This window comes from Pavona decussata, unplaced genomic scaffold (assembly GCF_977016875.1).
Source record: "Pavona decussata unplaced genomic scaffold, jaPavDecu1.1 SCAFFOLD_27, whole genome shotgun sequence".
Classification (NCBI taxonomy): Eukaryota; Metazoa; Cnidaria; class Anthozoa; order Scleractinia; family Agariciidae; genus Pavona; species Pavona decussata.
The window spans coordinates 751879-768301 of record NW_028145450.1 but is presented as its reverse complement, the minus strand read 5'-3'; the positions used below and the strand labels follow the sequence as shown (position 1 = coordinate 768301).

The window sequence follows — 16423 nt, the reverse complement described above, 5'->3', positions numbered from 1 at the left end:
TTTAAGAATTGCTTCATGCTTAGCGTGCGTATATTGCGTTATGGATGCACGCGGGAAGTTTGGAGAGCACGAGAGAAGCGTAAGAGTTGCTCAAGGCCTAGCCGAGAGCAACTCTAGCTTCTTGAGTGCTCTCCAAGCTTCCCAAGTGCATCCATAACTCGATATACGCACAACTAGAGGTATGAACCAATTCTTTTATAACAAAGTGAAAATAAAGTAAATGATTCCTAGAAAACAGGTTTTGTTCCTGATTAATTACAAATTCTCTGTACAAAAAAAAAAAAAGGTGAAAGTGGTTTCTCATATCGGTTTAATCTTAACGTTTCATTAAACTTCGACAAGTTCTTATAAATATACATTTTTTATGGTGTTGTCTCTCTGTAAAAAGTTTTTTATAACACAGCGCGCGCAAGCTTCACCATCTGACTTGCACACGCCATCGGATGGACGCACGGCCCTGCGTATGTTGAGAAATGTACCATGATGACGCCAATAGGAATAAAATTAGGATGCACGCGCGCTGAATGAATAAACGAATAACTTATTCATAAATAACGAATCCTTTACCTCCAAGAAGTAAACTTAAGGGAACTTTTATCCTCTTGTGTCATAGTGAAGGGTAAAAGCTCGGGAAATTTTGCCCATCCGAGAGTTTGGATTGGCAGATTTCCATTGACCTCTCGCTTTGTGGTTATGTGAACTACACTATTTTTTTTTTATAAGAACGTCTACTTTTGGGGCTGAGGCTGAACGTTTTTGGCAATTTGAGACTTATCAAAGAGCAATATCTGTCCATTTATCATTTGGGTTAATTGGACATTAGAGACTAACGTTTAACATCTACAGTGGAACCTCTCCTTACGGACAACTCTTTAATACCGACACCTCTCTTTTACGGACAGTTCACTTGGTTCCCGAGAGACTGAAATCAATATAAAGCCTACCTCTCTAAACCGGACACCTCTATAATGCGGACGCTTATCCCTATCCCCTTAGTGTCCGTAATAAAGAGGTTCGACTGTATTATCTTATCTTTATTTATACTGTTCATTTTAAAAACTTTTGATCAAAATGAAAATGTTCTTAACTGACTCAGCCTCAACGTTCTTATAAAAAACAAGAAGGGAAAAAAGTGTATAAAACTTCGGTGGCTGTGGAATAAATTCTTGAAATGATCAATCCTGTCTTTCGGTGCTGCATGATTGCAGATTGGTTCGATCCAGCTAACTTTCTACAACTATTTACAACTAATGTACAAATTGTTTGTGACTTGCTTGTTCAAGCCTAACTGACAAAAACCGATTAATCGGGCCGATTTAGCTAAATTTGACAAAGAAAACGAGTGAGCGGACGAGAATCGGCTCGATTTATAAAAAAAATCTGTGGAAGCGCTGGAGATTGTTCATTTATTTAGCCTTTTGGATCAAAATCTAAAGAGAGGGTAAGATCCTGGCCCCAGTTGTTTAAAGAGCGGATAAATTATCCACTGGGTTAAATGTGTGCAAGATTTTCCCGATAGTCCTATAGTTTGTGAATAGAGTAGAACCATACGTCAAATTTAAGTATGGGATTGTGTGGAAAACTTGTCAAAAGCGTTGGTTAGAGTACATTTGCTCCGCAGGATAGCGACAGGACTTTTCCAGTTGATAAAGTTACCCGCTCTTTGAACAACTGGGGCCTGAAGTCTATCATTCAAATGAAAACTACTGGGCATGCTTGGCGCTTTCCAGTGATCCTGTTGGCTTCAAGATAATAGGGAGCTTGAGCAACGACGACGGCAACGGCAATGAAATCTTCACCTGGAAATATCACTTTATTTAATTTGTGCTTCTTCGCGGTTATTTCAACTCGCTCAACTTTTACAAAAATGGCGAACTATCCAGGAACCAAATTGGTAGGAGTGGCGAACAAGTTAAGAAAGAAAATGAAAAATTCACCGTCGTGCGTTCACGTTCTACACAAAACCTTTATTTTTGGTCATTTCACGTTGTTGTTTTGCAGAGGACGGCAAAGAAATGTACCAAAATGTAAAACGCACATGCAGAGCGATTGTTTTTCCTCATTAAACCTATTGTTTCGTGATGTTGTCGCTGCTTAAGCTCCCTAATCGTTTTAGAAGACTGTGGAGATTCAGCTGAGAAAGTGAATATCACAAGATGGGTTCTGAACCATTCCAGTCTATGACAGCGTTTTTCCATCTGTGGAGAGCCACAAATAACAAAATAAAATTTCAGAAAAAACGTACAACCGAACCACAGACTTAAAAACTGCTTTCACGAATATAAATTTCTACGTCACCTCCATTGAGGGGATAAGGGAAATTAAGGAGGCTCGCAACAATTTTTCTGACCTTGGGGTGGATTTCTTCAAATTAAAATTTTGCATAAAAGGCATGTTTCGATTTCTTCCATACTACCCCACCTTTTCAAACCTCATCAAATCTTTTTCTTTGGTTTTCAAGTAAAAGCTTTTACCATAGTAACGGTAACGCAAAGCCATTCATTTTAAAAAACGTCGACTATCTAGAAATCTAGTCAGATACCTGTACTTACCAACGACAACTTTTAGGATTTGAACTACTCAACCTAGATAACTAGCTTGTGGGCAAAATTAGCAAAAAAAACCTGTAAGAGGGTTTTCAAGTAAACAAAGGATCAATTTTCAAGGGTTACTTTAAGTTATTGCCGCATTTTTCGTTGAAATCTCAAGAAAACATAGCAAAACATTCTAAGCACACATTGAGCTTAGGCAAGGTGGCTGCGATTTCAAGATATTTGTGTTTAAAAACGGATAAAATAAAGTACACATAGTCGAAAAGTTCGCAATTTGCATAAATCGAGGATATTTCAAAAATGCCCTTTTAAATTGTAAGCCGTTAGAATAATAGTTGTTTTTGACGTTCGAGCAAGTTTAAGGGGGAGAAGGGATGGCGCAGTGGTGAGAGCACTCGCTTCCCACCAATGTGACCCGGGTTCGTTTCCCGGGATCTGCGTCATATGTGGGTTGAGTTTGTTGTTGGTTCTCGTCCTTGCTCCGAGGGTTTTTCTCTGGGTTCTCCGGTTTTCATCCCTCCACAAAAACCAACATTCCAAATTCCAATTCGACCTGGAACGCACGGACACCTTTGAACGAGATCCGAGAGTTCTTTGGTGCTTCGTGGGTAAATAAATTACATTAACTTTTTTTTAGGTTTAAGAAACATTTCGGATGTTAGATAAGAAGGATGAAACTCGGTCAACTTTGAGTCAACCTTTCTCCAACAGTAAAATTAATCATAGAACTATGAACACTGATAATTGGAATCAATCAAGTCTTGTGAAAGGGCCTCGATGATGCGGCCATTTAACAGGCTCTTCTGTACTCTACGCTGGAGCCAAGTTACTTGGATAACTAGAGCGCATTCTTAAATACTGTACTTGCCTTGTTCTAATGCAGTGCTCCAGGGGAGGAACAAGATCATTATCTTTGTACTCCGGACACTCTTTCGTTGTATCTGGGATCAAGGAAACGGTGATAACATTCTACAGTCTGTTCAGCGAATAACGTCTGGGCTTAAAGGCCCAGCCAAAAGGATGAAACAAGTTGATGCAACATCATCCAACATGTTGCACTCGTTTGGCCACCATGTTGCACGATCTTGGATGATGTTGAACGAAGTTTGATTCTTATCAAACAGTTTAATCCAACTAATACACTTTACCCACTGAGTAAAGTTATCCGTTCCTTGAACATCCGGGGACTGACTCTAATGATGGACCTCAAACAGTCCTTCCTAGGACTTAAGTCACCCGGACGATCATATTTTTCGGACATAGGAAGGAAAGGTGGCTGAATCATGATGCGAATTTACAAAGATAAGATGAGAGAATATTGAATATAATCAGTACGTAACCGTTCTGCCTGATATCGTTTGAAAACACTAAGGGGTCCCATAGTACGTTTGTCTATCGCACTTCGTGCAACTACTGGAGAAATCTCAACCTTGTCTTGTTAAAGAGCAAAGGATTCTAAGCATCCTTACCCACTGTCAGTCTTAGCTCTTCATCCTGCCGTGCCAGGCCATCATAGTAATACAGGTCAAACTTCTTTTCTAACCTCCTACACGAGAAAGGAACGAATGAAAAATAGAACGTTGGTTTTAATCGAACATTTAACAATCTATCTCTTTATGAGTGGATCACGCAGTCAATCCCTCAGCAAGTTAAGGTTACCGTATACCTTCAGAGGTTCCTTGCGTCCAAGCGATGTAGCGCGTCCAGTTTAAACTGTAGATACCTAAACCCCCATAATAAATTAAAGCTTATAGATCTGCCTATCAAACTATACCAAGAACTTTGAAATAAAATAAAATGAATTGAATTGAATTGAATTTTTCACGACCTCTAAATGCGAGCCACAACTCAAAGCGAATTTTGTTTTTCGCTAATTTAATTTGCTCCTCAGTTTCTGGGCCCAAAGCGCTAAAAAACGTGTCTGCGTTTTGCCATTTACAATCGCAGTGAAAAGTTACAGAACATTTTCAAAATAGGACAAAAAAAAAATGTGGAGTGATCGTACCAAAATCGCTCTAGGAGAAAAAATATTTCGAAAGAAAAAAAATAGCAGACACGTTTTTGTTGTCTATATGTTAAACTAGGTACTGTCCAAATTTAAAGGCAAACAAACAAATTCCCTTTGAGTTTTAGCTCTTTAAAGTGTGTCCTCCAAGTAAAAAAATGGATTCGAGGAAACAGTACTAAAAATTCGACAATTCATTTTATTTTAAAATTCTTGGACGGTATAATTTGATAGCCAGCTCTAGAAGCTTTAATTTGATATAGGGGTTTAGGTATCTACAGTCTAAACCGGACACGCTACATTGTGTGGACGCGAGACACCTCTAAAGGTATACGGTAACCTTAACCAGGCAATCAGTTAGTTGGTAAGCCAGAAAGTACATTCAGTCAGTCAGTCAGTCAGTCAGTCAGTCTGTTCAGTAGCCAGTCGGCCAGCCAGCCAGCCAGCAAACAAGTTAATCAGACAGTCAGTCAATCAGTCATTAAGCAATTCAATCCACACCAGTCAGTCAGCTATTCAATTAGCCTGTCGGTCAGTCAGTCAGTCAGTCAGTCAGTCAGTCAGTCAGTCAGTCAGTCAGCCAGTTGGTGAGTCAGTCAATAATTAGTTATTCAATCCGTCAGTCAGTCAGCCAATCACTCAATCATTTAGTTATTCAATCCGCCAGTCAGTCAGTCAGTCAGTCAGTCAGTCAGTCAGTCATTTAGTTATTCAATCTGTCAGTCAGTCAGTCAGTCAGTCAGTCATTTAGTTATTCAATCTGTCAGTCAGTCAGTCAGTCAATCCGGTAGTCAGTCATACCAGAAAAAGCTGTAACTCACCAATCGTTCAAAAGATTTCGGTCAACAGCAAACAAGATGCTGAAGTGGCTCTCACTGCAAATCACCCAGATAGGAAACTTGGGAGTCTTGAAATTCACACCAACCTGTCACCGAGGTTGAAATAACAACACGTGAAATGACTGTTTCCTTCGTCGCTTCAGCGAGGTCAGTCATCGGATTTGGGTTGAGTAATTCATATTTTATAATTTCTAGATATAACACTGTCACCTTTGATAACCACTCCATAGACCCTTCTCCAAAATGGCGGCCGAAAATTCAAATAAGTTAAAATTAAAAACGTATGCAGCACTAGAAAGAGCACTTTTACTTTAGTAACCCGGCAAAGTTTCAGCATATCAGGTGTGATATCAGCTGAGAAAATGTAAGTTGAAAAATGACAAATTTACAGACGTTTGTATGACTGGGGGTAATACAAACGTCTGTATATTTGTCAAATTTCATCTTACATTTCCTGAGCTGATATAACACCTAATATGCTGAAACTTTGCAGGGTTACTAAAGTAAATGTGCTCTTTCCAATGCTGGTATCAGTTTTTCATGCAGTTCAATTTTTTAACATCTGAGTGAGTTAAAACTCATTCAAATGTTTAAGCGCGCGTATATTGAGTTATTTTGCACGCGGGAAGTTTGGAGAGAAGACGAAAAGCATAAGAGTACAGGAACTTTAGCTTCTTGAGTGCTCTCCAAACTTCCCAAGTGTATCATAACTTTATAAACGCACAGCCTCTAATGCATGAACGGTGATGAACCAATTGTTTTTTAACATTGCCAGTGGTAATGTACGCAGATATACAACGAACAAATTGACGCACGAAGGAATCTACAATCTTAAATGGAACACCTAATTCGCTCGAAAGACTGCTATGTGCTTTAAATGTGAAAAAACAGGTTCGTTAGTAAGATTTTTTTTTGTGCTCAAGTCATGTGCATAGGTTTCAGGTCGAGTTTGCCTACGCCATCGGCGTGCTCAACAATATTACTCCTGGAATCGGTTCACATTATGGAGGTCGAATTAACAAATCGACTGCAGTTTTTTATGGTCTATATTCTCATAGACCAGAAAATGACGTCAAAAAATGTTCAAAACTCAAGTGGAACCACGAGCCGCAGGCGAGTGGTTTCACTGCCAAGTTTTGGACATTTAATGGCGTCATTTTATGGTCTATAAGAGTATAGACCATAGAAAACTGCCGTCGAGTTGTTTTTTACAATAACAATTAAAAAGTACGAGCGGAATTGGCTATTTTTTTCGTTGAGAAAGCGCGCGCGTTACATCTGACGTCATTTTTATTGTCTGTACTCCTATAGACAATAGCTACGAGCCAATCAGCGCGCGGGAATTTGGACAGTTATTGTAAAATTTAAGATAACTTCCTTACGTTCAAAATGTGGTAATTAGGGTTGAAAACAATTTTTTCACATTGCACAGGAAAACAAGCAAGAAGCTCTTGCATTATTACTTACCTCACATGATTTGTAGTGCTCGAATAACGACAGAAGTCCAATGTCACTTTGTTTTTCTAATCCTTTAAAGACATTCTAAAGAAATATTTGACAGGAAATGAATTTTCTTCCTACCGTGTGGCATCGTCAGGGGTGGAGAGAGTTGTAGAAAATGAATTAAATGTAAATATATGAAACATATATTGTGAACTGCGGATGAAAGATCAAACATTATGTTTCATATATCTACATTTATATGTTCATCCTACACGGGTATATTACGAACTCACAATATGACCAGCTCCCAGTTGGCTTGATAGCTCAGTTGGTAGAGCACTGCACCGGCATCGCAAAGCTCACGGGTTCGAATCCCGTTCAAGCCTGAATTTTTTTCAGGCTTTCTTTTCGCAACTGCTTAAGTTGCATAGTAACTGCGAGGATCTTTCTTCTATTTGAGAATATTAATTGTTTGGTACTCCGGGAGAGGGGAAGGCATTCCTTTGGACTGCTTCAAATAGATGAACCATTTGGTATATTATCACAAGGGCCGTGTGGTCATATAGCTTGAACCATTTCATTTTGGTATATTATCACAAGGGCCGTGTGATCGAATGGCTCCCAGGATTACATTCTTTTAACATCAACTTTTCTCGTGGAGCCGGCGAAAGAAATGTCGACTGGAACATTTACCCATAATTCGTAGCGTACGAAAACCCTAAAAACGCACAGAAAGTTTAAAAAGCAGTACAGGGAAAAACAATATGGCTTTCCGCGTGCATATTGAATGTGTGAGGTTCGCATGGTATTGTGGTAAAATGTACAGCCGCCATTTTTTAGCAAACGGTGGACTGTCGGGAGGTTGGATACTTTACGATGTTTACACAATGTAGTACTCTTTCACGTAAAGAGACTGGCACTGGATCTACACCATTGAGCCCTAAGCACTGATTTGAAAACGGTTAGCTGTCATTTATTGCCATGGGTAACTCCATGTAAAGAAGTTGAAAAGCACCGTTCTTGGCAGGTACATATTGGCGTCGTTAGTGTGACCCGGGTTCGAGGCTCACATGTTCTGATTTTAACGTGTTTTTTGTCTTGTTTTTGTTTTTTTTGTACGGTTAAGTTTGAAGTAAGTGTTGCATTGTGTAAACACGATAAGATATCCAACCTCTTTCTGACGGGTTATTGGGGGCGCTTGCAATTGCTCTAAGCAAAGTGTCCATCAAAATGAATACTAGAGTTGCGACGGAAGTTTGCTAAGTTGCACGAAAAAGGAACATCAGTTTGACTGTAAATCAATTTGGATTGTTTCAAGATTATTTCTCAAATCAATGCTACCTTTTCCGCTCCTCCTGTATCAACCTCCATAATGTTATCAAATGTGTTAGAGACGGCCTTCCCAGTGATTAATAAATTTACCATTTCCTAAGAGAGAAAACGACAAGAGGTCAGCATTATTTAACAGGAAGTTCCTTACCTTTCACTCGCCATAGAACCATATCGTTCCTGCCGTTACTCAATTCATAATACAATTCAATTTTATTTTTCACACGTACAACGAGATTCAGTACAATACATAAAAAACAATAAACTTTTATATTACAAAGGAGGATTAAAAAGAATTAGGATAAATTTCTTTGGTTTAGTGTGAGCAGTGCCCAAAGGAGCATGCTGCTTTCGAGTTGGGCACTGCTTACGATGGAAGAGAAAATTATTTCGGTGGAAGAGAAAATTATTTGGAAAGGTTTGAAAAAGAAAAAGAGCGTGTTTAGCGAACGGATGACGGTGAAGAACTCTACATTACTGTACTCTACTTTACTGTACACGATGAGTTGAGATATGGCGAGCAACTCCAATGTAGTCACGAAATACACAAGTAGAGAGTCTTTGGTAGAGAGGAGAATTCTCTTTCGGTTGTCTTGGAGGATGAATTGCGATATGTGAACTGTAACTTTGGTGTTCTATGGTCCTAAGGTAAAGGTAAAGTCGCACAACGAGCCTAAGTGGCCCAAACGGCCGGCGTTTAGCCGGTTTCTGTAGTATGAAGCTACTGGGAATATTGCTCCTCCTCCCTGGATGGGATGCTAGTTCATCGCAGGGTTACCCCCAGCAGTATGTTGCCGATACCCATTTATACACCTGGGTGAAGAGAGACAATGTGGAGGAAGTTTCTTGTCTAAGGAAACAACACAGCAGTGAAGAGACCAACTCAGCCTCGAATCTGCCGACCGCCTGATCGAAAGTCCGACGTTCTAACCACCACACCACCGCGCCTTCACATGGTCGAAAGACGGTAAAATGCCCTACATCTCCTGATTTATGATATCGGTGAACTGGTCTGCGCTGAAAAGAAGCATTCTAATTGGCTCCCTGAGCGGTCCGAATTTTCCTATACGGACCGCTAAGATGCACCACTTGCACAAAGCAAAAATATTTTAAATTAAAGGGGAAGTATCATGGGGTTTTTGACCTCTTTTGTTAAAAATGGTGAAATAAGACCTTCAGTTTGCTACAAAATAATTCTAGAACAACGAGAGGAGAGAAATCAACTCAATTCTTGAAAGGAACAACTCGTACTCTGTTCTAGCGCACTTTGGAAACAAAAATACGAAAACTTGAAAAACATTAGCCTAACATTTTTCAAGTTCAATCTATTCCGACCTACTCTGTCTCTGATCAGAGGCACTAATCGACAGTTTTATTGCACTGGGGTGACAATTTATAACAAAACTAGACAGTTATTACTTTGTTTCTGTTGCCAGAAAAACATTTTTGGGTTTTGAAATGACATCAAATTTTCGTGATACTTCCCCTTTAAGCTTATGAAGTAGGAACTGTTAAAACCAATATGCAGTAGTTTTACTACGAGCGGAGAGCGTGTCACTATCCAAGTGACACCAGAAGACAAACCTGTGTGCAGTAGCCATGGGCACCCATCAGGTTGGCTTTTGGTTCATCCATGTCTGATCTCAATCTAAAATAAACACGTACGGAACATTTTAATCACTCATTTGTTGGAAATCCACTTTGAAATGACAACGATTAAAATCAAAACAGAAAACAAAAAGCGCTGCATGACAGTGCTGAGGAATAGCTTTCACTGAAGGTGGTTACATTTATGGGTTTAGTCTCCAAACAATAACACTATGAGCCACCTGGTGAATCATATGAAACAGCACCAGAGAGGAGCGCTTTCCAATCGAGAACCGTAATGAGCCAATCAGAATTGTTAGTAAATACATGAAACCGGTGTTAAGCGCGGGAAAAGTGTGCGAGCAAGTCACGATTGGTTTTGTTTTTGTCTTCTCGTTAGCTGAAAAAAACAAGCAAAACAAAACAAAACAAAAAAAAAAACATGCTGGACCACAGGCAGCCCAAGCTCAAGCTGTGAGCGATGATCATCTTGCGTAATGGCGGTCACGGCGCAAATGACTGGATACCTTGCTTCTAAGGTGTGTTTCTCTTAGGAGTCGGAAACCTAGGAAGTGATAACTTGCTAAAATGGCCTCAAATCAGCGCAAAGTAACAAACAGACAATAGGCAATACACCTTAGTAGCAAGGTATGTCATTTTTATTAAGAACTTTCCAATATTTGTACCTCCTAAAACCGATCGTCAATATTCCCATACAAACTCTTATATTTGCGCCGTGACCGTTATCACACAAAACGATCATGACTCACAGCTTAAGATTGGGTAGCCTGTGGCTGGACGGGATACCGTACAGCACAGTATAAAGTACTTATAGTGGCATTCAAATGCTTCACAGATACAGTCGAACCTGTATTAAGCGATCATCCTTGGGAATGGTTAACGGAACACTGTCACGGAAATTTTGTATTTGAACGAAGCTACTAAAATGTTTAACATAGAACCTATTCTTTTAAATGAAATTGTTCGCAGACCACCGGGAGGAAAATATCAACTGATTTCGCCAATGAAGAAAAAAATAGAAATCAGTTTTTAGCAATTTCTCCAAAACATACAGGAAGAACTTAAAAAAATTGGCCAGTTTTTTTCAAGTTGTAATCCATTTCCATCCAAGCCATCCGCAGCGAAAGATAACAAATACTAGCTTCTGTATACTCATAGAGCAATTGTTAACAATACTGAACCATTATTTTAACACTTCCATCGATACAGGTATGTTTTTTCGCTATTCAAACGCACACTAAAAATTGGTGATACTGCCCCTTTAATAGAGGATGACCGCTTGATGCGATGAACTTATGTCCTGAAATGCACCTTACCCTGAATTTGGGTACTTCATATAAAACAGGCCTTTTTGTCGTTTCCATATGACTTCATGTTTGACAGCATTATGTGTTTTAGTCAGAATTATGGTTAGGGGACACCTTGTGATGTCTATCATAGAGTTGATGAATCTTGTCAGCGTGCATTTCTGGAAATGTCTCGCTTAATACAGGTTCGACTGTAGTTCACACTTACGTTTCAATTGACCTCGACAATATTACAGAATAGAGCAGCAAAATGCATCCGCTGCTACTGTCAGACTCAAACTAGAAATAAAATGCAAAAGAAGTCTTAGATGAAGCAACAACATGAATCTGGCTGAATCTCGTTGACTACAGTCAACTCCCTTTATTGCGGACACCCTGGGGACCGCGAGTTAGTGTCCTTAATAACAAGAGTCCGTAATAGCAGGAATTTATTTCAGTCAAACGTCTGTAATTTATTTTTTCCGGGATTTAGCTGCTGTCCGTGTTATCGGGTTGTCTGTACTAGCGAGGTGTCCGCAGGCGAGAGTTGACTGTACTCGGTAAAGTAAGCTAAAACTCATTCACTTTTAGCCGAAATTTTTTTTGTATCAAGCGGCGTTTACTAATGCGCTCTCCAAAGATCCAGCCAAGTGCTGAAGCAGAATACAGGTTTGACTGTACCTCAGTCTACCAAAGTGGACCTCAGTGAGTAAGATGCGGACTGGGTCAAAAGTGGAGACTTTAGGCAACGTATTGTCTTAGTTTGGACGGGACGAATTGAAAACGTGGAGATCGCGCTGCAGTGTATGCGCTTAGAGTCTAAATCATCCACGAGCCTAAATAAAAGATAGAGGCTTTTTTGCAGTCTAAGGTCCTGTTGGCACTATTAAGTGTGTTTTGAAAAGTCTCCGTTTTCACTTGGCAAAAACCCAGAAAAGATTAACGTCCAGATTTCACCAGTCCAAACTTACGCGTTTTGGTATCAGAACGCAAACTCTTCAACACTCTTTTGGCAATCGCTCACACTAAAACGACTCATAATGTCAGCGTTTAAAAGTCTCCGTTTTCACCCGTCCAAGTACAAACCCGTTCCAAAAAAGACAAGTTTATGCTGGCACAAAAACCAGTCTGCTTTTCAAAAGTCCTTATCCATACCTGCGTTATATTCTGAGAGACAAAGCTATGGAGACTTTCTGATGACCTGAAGGTGTATAAAACAAGCTGAAAGACAAAATACAAAATAACAATGTAGATTTGAGCATTCATATGAAACCTTTGAGATGCTAGAAGGCAAATTGTGAAAGGATTCTCCTCAAACAACAACATTTCGGTTCCAAATTTCAATTCGATCTGGAATCTGAGGGCCACAGGTTCGTTAGTAGCAACAGACTGTTCACTGTCACCCTCGTTTAATTAATTTATTTATGTTAGGCCAATTTTGCGTCGGAAACGCATAGCTGGTTGTTATACAAATAATTATACCATCTGAGTCAAACATAACTGAACACTTTCGAATTGCTCATATACATGTATATTAATAAATACCTCTTACTAACCAAGTGTTTCCCCGTTGATTTATGGCCTGCGCGGTTCGCGCTTGGACCATAAATCAACGGAAAAAAATTTACGGACCGAGAAAACGAGGTCAGTAAGAAATTTATTGGATCTCTGGGGTTAAACTTTCAAATTTCGCGGGCCGTACAGTGAAATACGTCCCGCAAAATAGACCATAATCGTATTCTCGGTATTGAACTGGTTCGAGCTTGCAATGGAGGCTCATGCGGGGGAATATATTAGAAACTATTTGCACGTGAAAAGATTTCCCCGCATAAGCCTCGTGTGCAAGCTAGTTCCAGTTCAATACCGAGAATACGAATACGGTCTATTGACCAATCACACCGCGCGTACTAACTGACAGATATAATTAAAATATCCATTGACTGAGTTAAGTCGGACCAAACGGAAAAATATCGGGCTCGAGTTCACGACGCACCTAGCTCAAAGCGCGCGGTCCGCATGCCACGACAACGAGGCAAATATTTCTCCGTGCTGCCCTTCCCTTGGTCTGTGCATACATATCCAGTGATGGTCTTTAAAATAAGAGTGTGCATTTTTAAAATACTTACCGCCTCTGTTAGCTGGTCTGGTTTGTATCTTCCTGCTCCAAGAACATTGGAACCACCCGTCGGTCTGTAACAAATTTTGAACATGGATGGACAAAAGACTTTTATGTTTCTTTTGGATTTTAGACCGATAATAGTAATTTGCAACCTTTGTTTCGTTAAGCTTCGCGTCCGCACTTTTCCGTCTCATCATCGCCTATTTTTCCGTTCATATTTCGTAACATTTAGTTTGCTTTTGTATACTTTCACATATTCAAGCTTTACCGTCTCATTTAGTATGTAATTAGTTTCTCCGTCACCTTTTCGCGTCTTAAGGCTGGTTTCCATATGATCGCGGATCGCAGATCGCAATAAGGTCTGCGATCGTCTGCGATCCTGCGATCGTGATCGCAGAAGATAGAACCATGTTCTATCTAAAGGCTGGTTTCCATATGACGTGATCGCAGACGATCGCAGAAGATAGAACCATGTTCTATCTCCTGCGATCAATTGCGATTATTTGCGATCTGTAATCTGCGATCATTTGGAAACCAGCCTTTAGATAAAACATGGTTCTATCTTCTGCGATCGTCTGCGATCACGATCGCAGGATCGCAGACGATCGCAGAAGTAGTTTCCATATGATCGCAGACGATCATATGGAAACCAGCCTTTAAGCTAGGTTTTTGCATAACCTAAGCCAGTTGAGTTGAGTTCTCGTTTTCGACTCGTTTGAAACGTTATTTATCGCATCGAATTCGTACTTTTTTTTTTGATATTTTCTTTCGGCCAATGAGCGTGATTACCTGATAGCCCGTAAATTTTCAAATACAACCCCTGGTCTTAAATTATTCCAATGGCCTTTTTTGTTTTATTTTCGGGGAGACGAGGCGGCGGGCTGTCTCATCATTGAACGAGGAGCGTTTCATGGACCCGTTTCTCGAAATTACCGATAACTTACCGAGCCCAATAAGTATATTTTTAAACTGCTTTTTCGCTGATTGCAGGCATGGTACATGGCCAATATACATAGAATTATAAAGATTTTTTTAAAAATTTAGCTTTCAAAGCCAATAAAAAAAAATTAGCTTTTGTTGAGAAACACTTATCACCAGATACTTTTCGGGCCCGGTAAGTTCTCGAGAAACGGGCCTCAGGATGACTTGGGCTTGTAATTGGATGGCATTTTGCGTCTGAATTTTTTCAGTGCAAACCAGGATGCTGTGCATTTACAGTTAACAAATGGTTTGAAAGTCTCCAGACTCCTTCCTAATGTAACACACTTTTCCTCTTGTTCTTAGAACCAACTTAGTTTCTCGTGTACTTTAGAGAGCTTACTATTAATTGGAAGTCAGATTGAATACTGACTGAACAGAGCCCTGTGTTTAACTGTCGAATGTTACGAATGTCATAAGGTCAATTCTGCATTATGATAAACACATTCCGTCGCTTTTGCTATTCCCCTTTGAATTTGACCCCTAGGTTTTGCAACTATGCTTTTCATGCCCCCATAGTATCGTATTGCGCTGCGATGCTTAAATCATGAGAGGTTGTGTCAGAAAAGACTTGAAGGCCCTCTTTTGTTTCAGAAATATACCCTCAATGTTCTTGTGAAACCAGGGAACGCGAAAAAGAAAACATGTATATAATTTACTATGAAGGGCGTCATATGCATTAGGTGAATTTTGTTTGTCAACTCACAAAGCCACTGTAGCGCCTTTGCTGTCTCCAGCTCTCCATAGTATCTCAGTGATAGCAGATGCTAAAGCTTTGGTCCTCTCCCGTGCTGATGGCTGAAGTTTCCTAGATAAAAATCAAATTAGTGAGCCAGTATAGACTAGCTGAGGAGAAAGACCCAAAGTCAGATAGACAGACCAGCGTTAAGGGCGATTTAGACGGTACGATTTTGTCTACGATTTGTCGCATGCGATTACTAGAGCGCGCGCTGCTTACGTCATGTAAAAATCGTACACAACTCTCGCCACTCAACATTGCCTTTACCTACGATTGTCGTAGGATTTTAAAACATGTTTTAAAATCCTACGACATTTTTCGTGTTGTGTGCGTCTGTCGTAAGGATGTTGTAGGTTGATTTACACGACGCGATTCGTATTGTAGGCATGGCGTAAGCGTGTCGCATGCGACAAATCGTAGGCAAAATCGTACCGTCTAAATCGCCCTTTAGATTTCACCTGCACTCAATGCGGCAAGGACTACCACTCCTGAATTGGCCTGTCCAGCCACACCCAACACTGTGTTGGATTGAACATCCTGAGAGCGACTCCATTATACATGTGATAAGTCTTCTTAAGGGCGATTTACACGGTACGACTTTGTCGCATGCGACAAGCTTACGACAGGCCTACGACACGAATTGTTTCGTGTAAATCAAACCTACAACTTGCTTACGACTGTCGTGTGCTTCACAAAAAATGTCGTAGGATTTTAAAGCATGTTTTAAAATAGGTATAGGCAATGCTGAATAACGAGAGTTGTGTGCGACTTTTTGCATGACGTGAGCAGCGCGCGCTCTAGAAATCACATGGGACAGTCGTAAGCAAAAGTTATACCGTCTAAATCGGCCTTATAAGTCTTCTTAAGGCCGATTTAGACGGTACAACTTTTGCTTACCTCTGTCGCATGCGATTTCTATTCCTACTACAGTCTAGCGCTCCCTGCCTTTCCCACTTGACAAAGACACCGCCCACATGTACACTTTTTCAAGTAACTTAAGCATTTTTTTTTTGTGTGTGTGAATACGAAAATCTTTGAAAGCGCATGATTTCAGTCCATTTTTCGTAAATCATTGATCTTTCCCGTCCACACATAAACAAGTTCTTGGATTTGCACAGTACAGTATAGAAAACCCACAATGACCACACAGAAATTAATCAATATTATACTTTTTAGCATCGCCTTTCTTTCCTCCAAATAACAAATGCTTGAGCACAAATCCTTGAACAGCGGCCAGCACTCCACACGGACCACCCTGAAAAGAAACAGTGTTCAAAAACTCATTAATAATTCATAAGCCAATTGACCTATCAAATGGTCGATAAAACATCACGTGCAGTGGTTTTAAAACCCGATAAGACAACCTCCTTATTAGTATGCGGTGTTTAATGTTTTTCTCGTATGCTAATTTTCAACGTTCACTCTCTTGACACACGCTTTTCCAGGAATGTTTTTGAAGCCGTTCAAAAAACTCGCAGCACGTGTCTTATCGGGTCCAAAACCACTCGGCCGCGCCTCGTGGTTT

The 16423-nt window shown here is 40.1% G+C and overlaps 1 protein-coding gene across 1 annotated transcript in view; it reads right to left on the bottom strand.

The window, feature by feature from the left end:
- Positions 1–224: 224 nt before the first annotated feature.
- The window catches only part of LOC146485204 (putative ubiquitin carboxyl-terminal hydrolase MINDY-4), a 32582-nt gene continuing 16383 nt past the window's right edge, over positions 225–16423 (bottom strand). Inside the window, exons 12-23 of the mRNA XM_085103577.1 lie at positions 16068–16153; positions 14866–14967; positions 13189–13252; positions 12218–12283; positions 11292–11362; positions 9753–9816; positions 8181–8267; positions 6864–6938; positions 5379–5482; positions 4022–4098; positions 3421–3493; positions 225–2198 (exon numbers count right to left, since the gene is read on the bottom strand). Of these exons, the coding sequence (XP_084959703.1) occupies positions 2150–2198; positions 3421–3493; positions 4022–4098; positions 5379–5482; positions 6864–6938; positions 8181–8267; positions 9753–9816; positions 11292–11362; positions 12218–12283; positions 13189–13252; positions 14866–14967; positions 16068–16153 (918 nt within the window). The 3' untranslated portion in view covers positions 225–2149. The remainder of the gene's footprint in view (positions 2199–3420; positions 3494–4021; positions 4099–5378; positions 5483–6863; positions 6939–8180; positions 8268–9752; positions 9817–11291; positions 11363–12217; positions 12284–13188; positions 13253–14865; positions 14968–16067; positions 16154–16423) is intronic.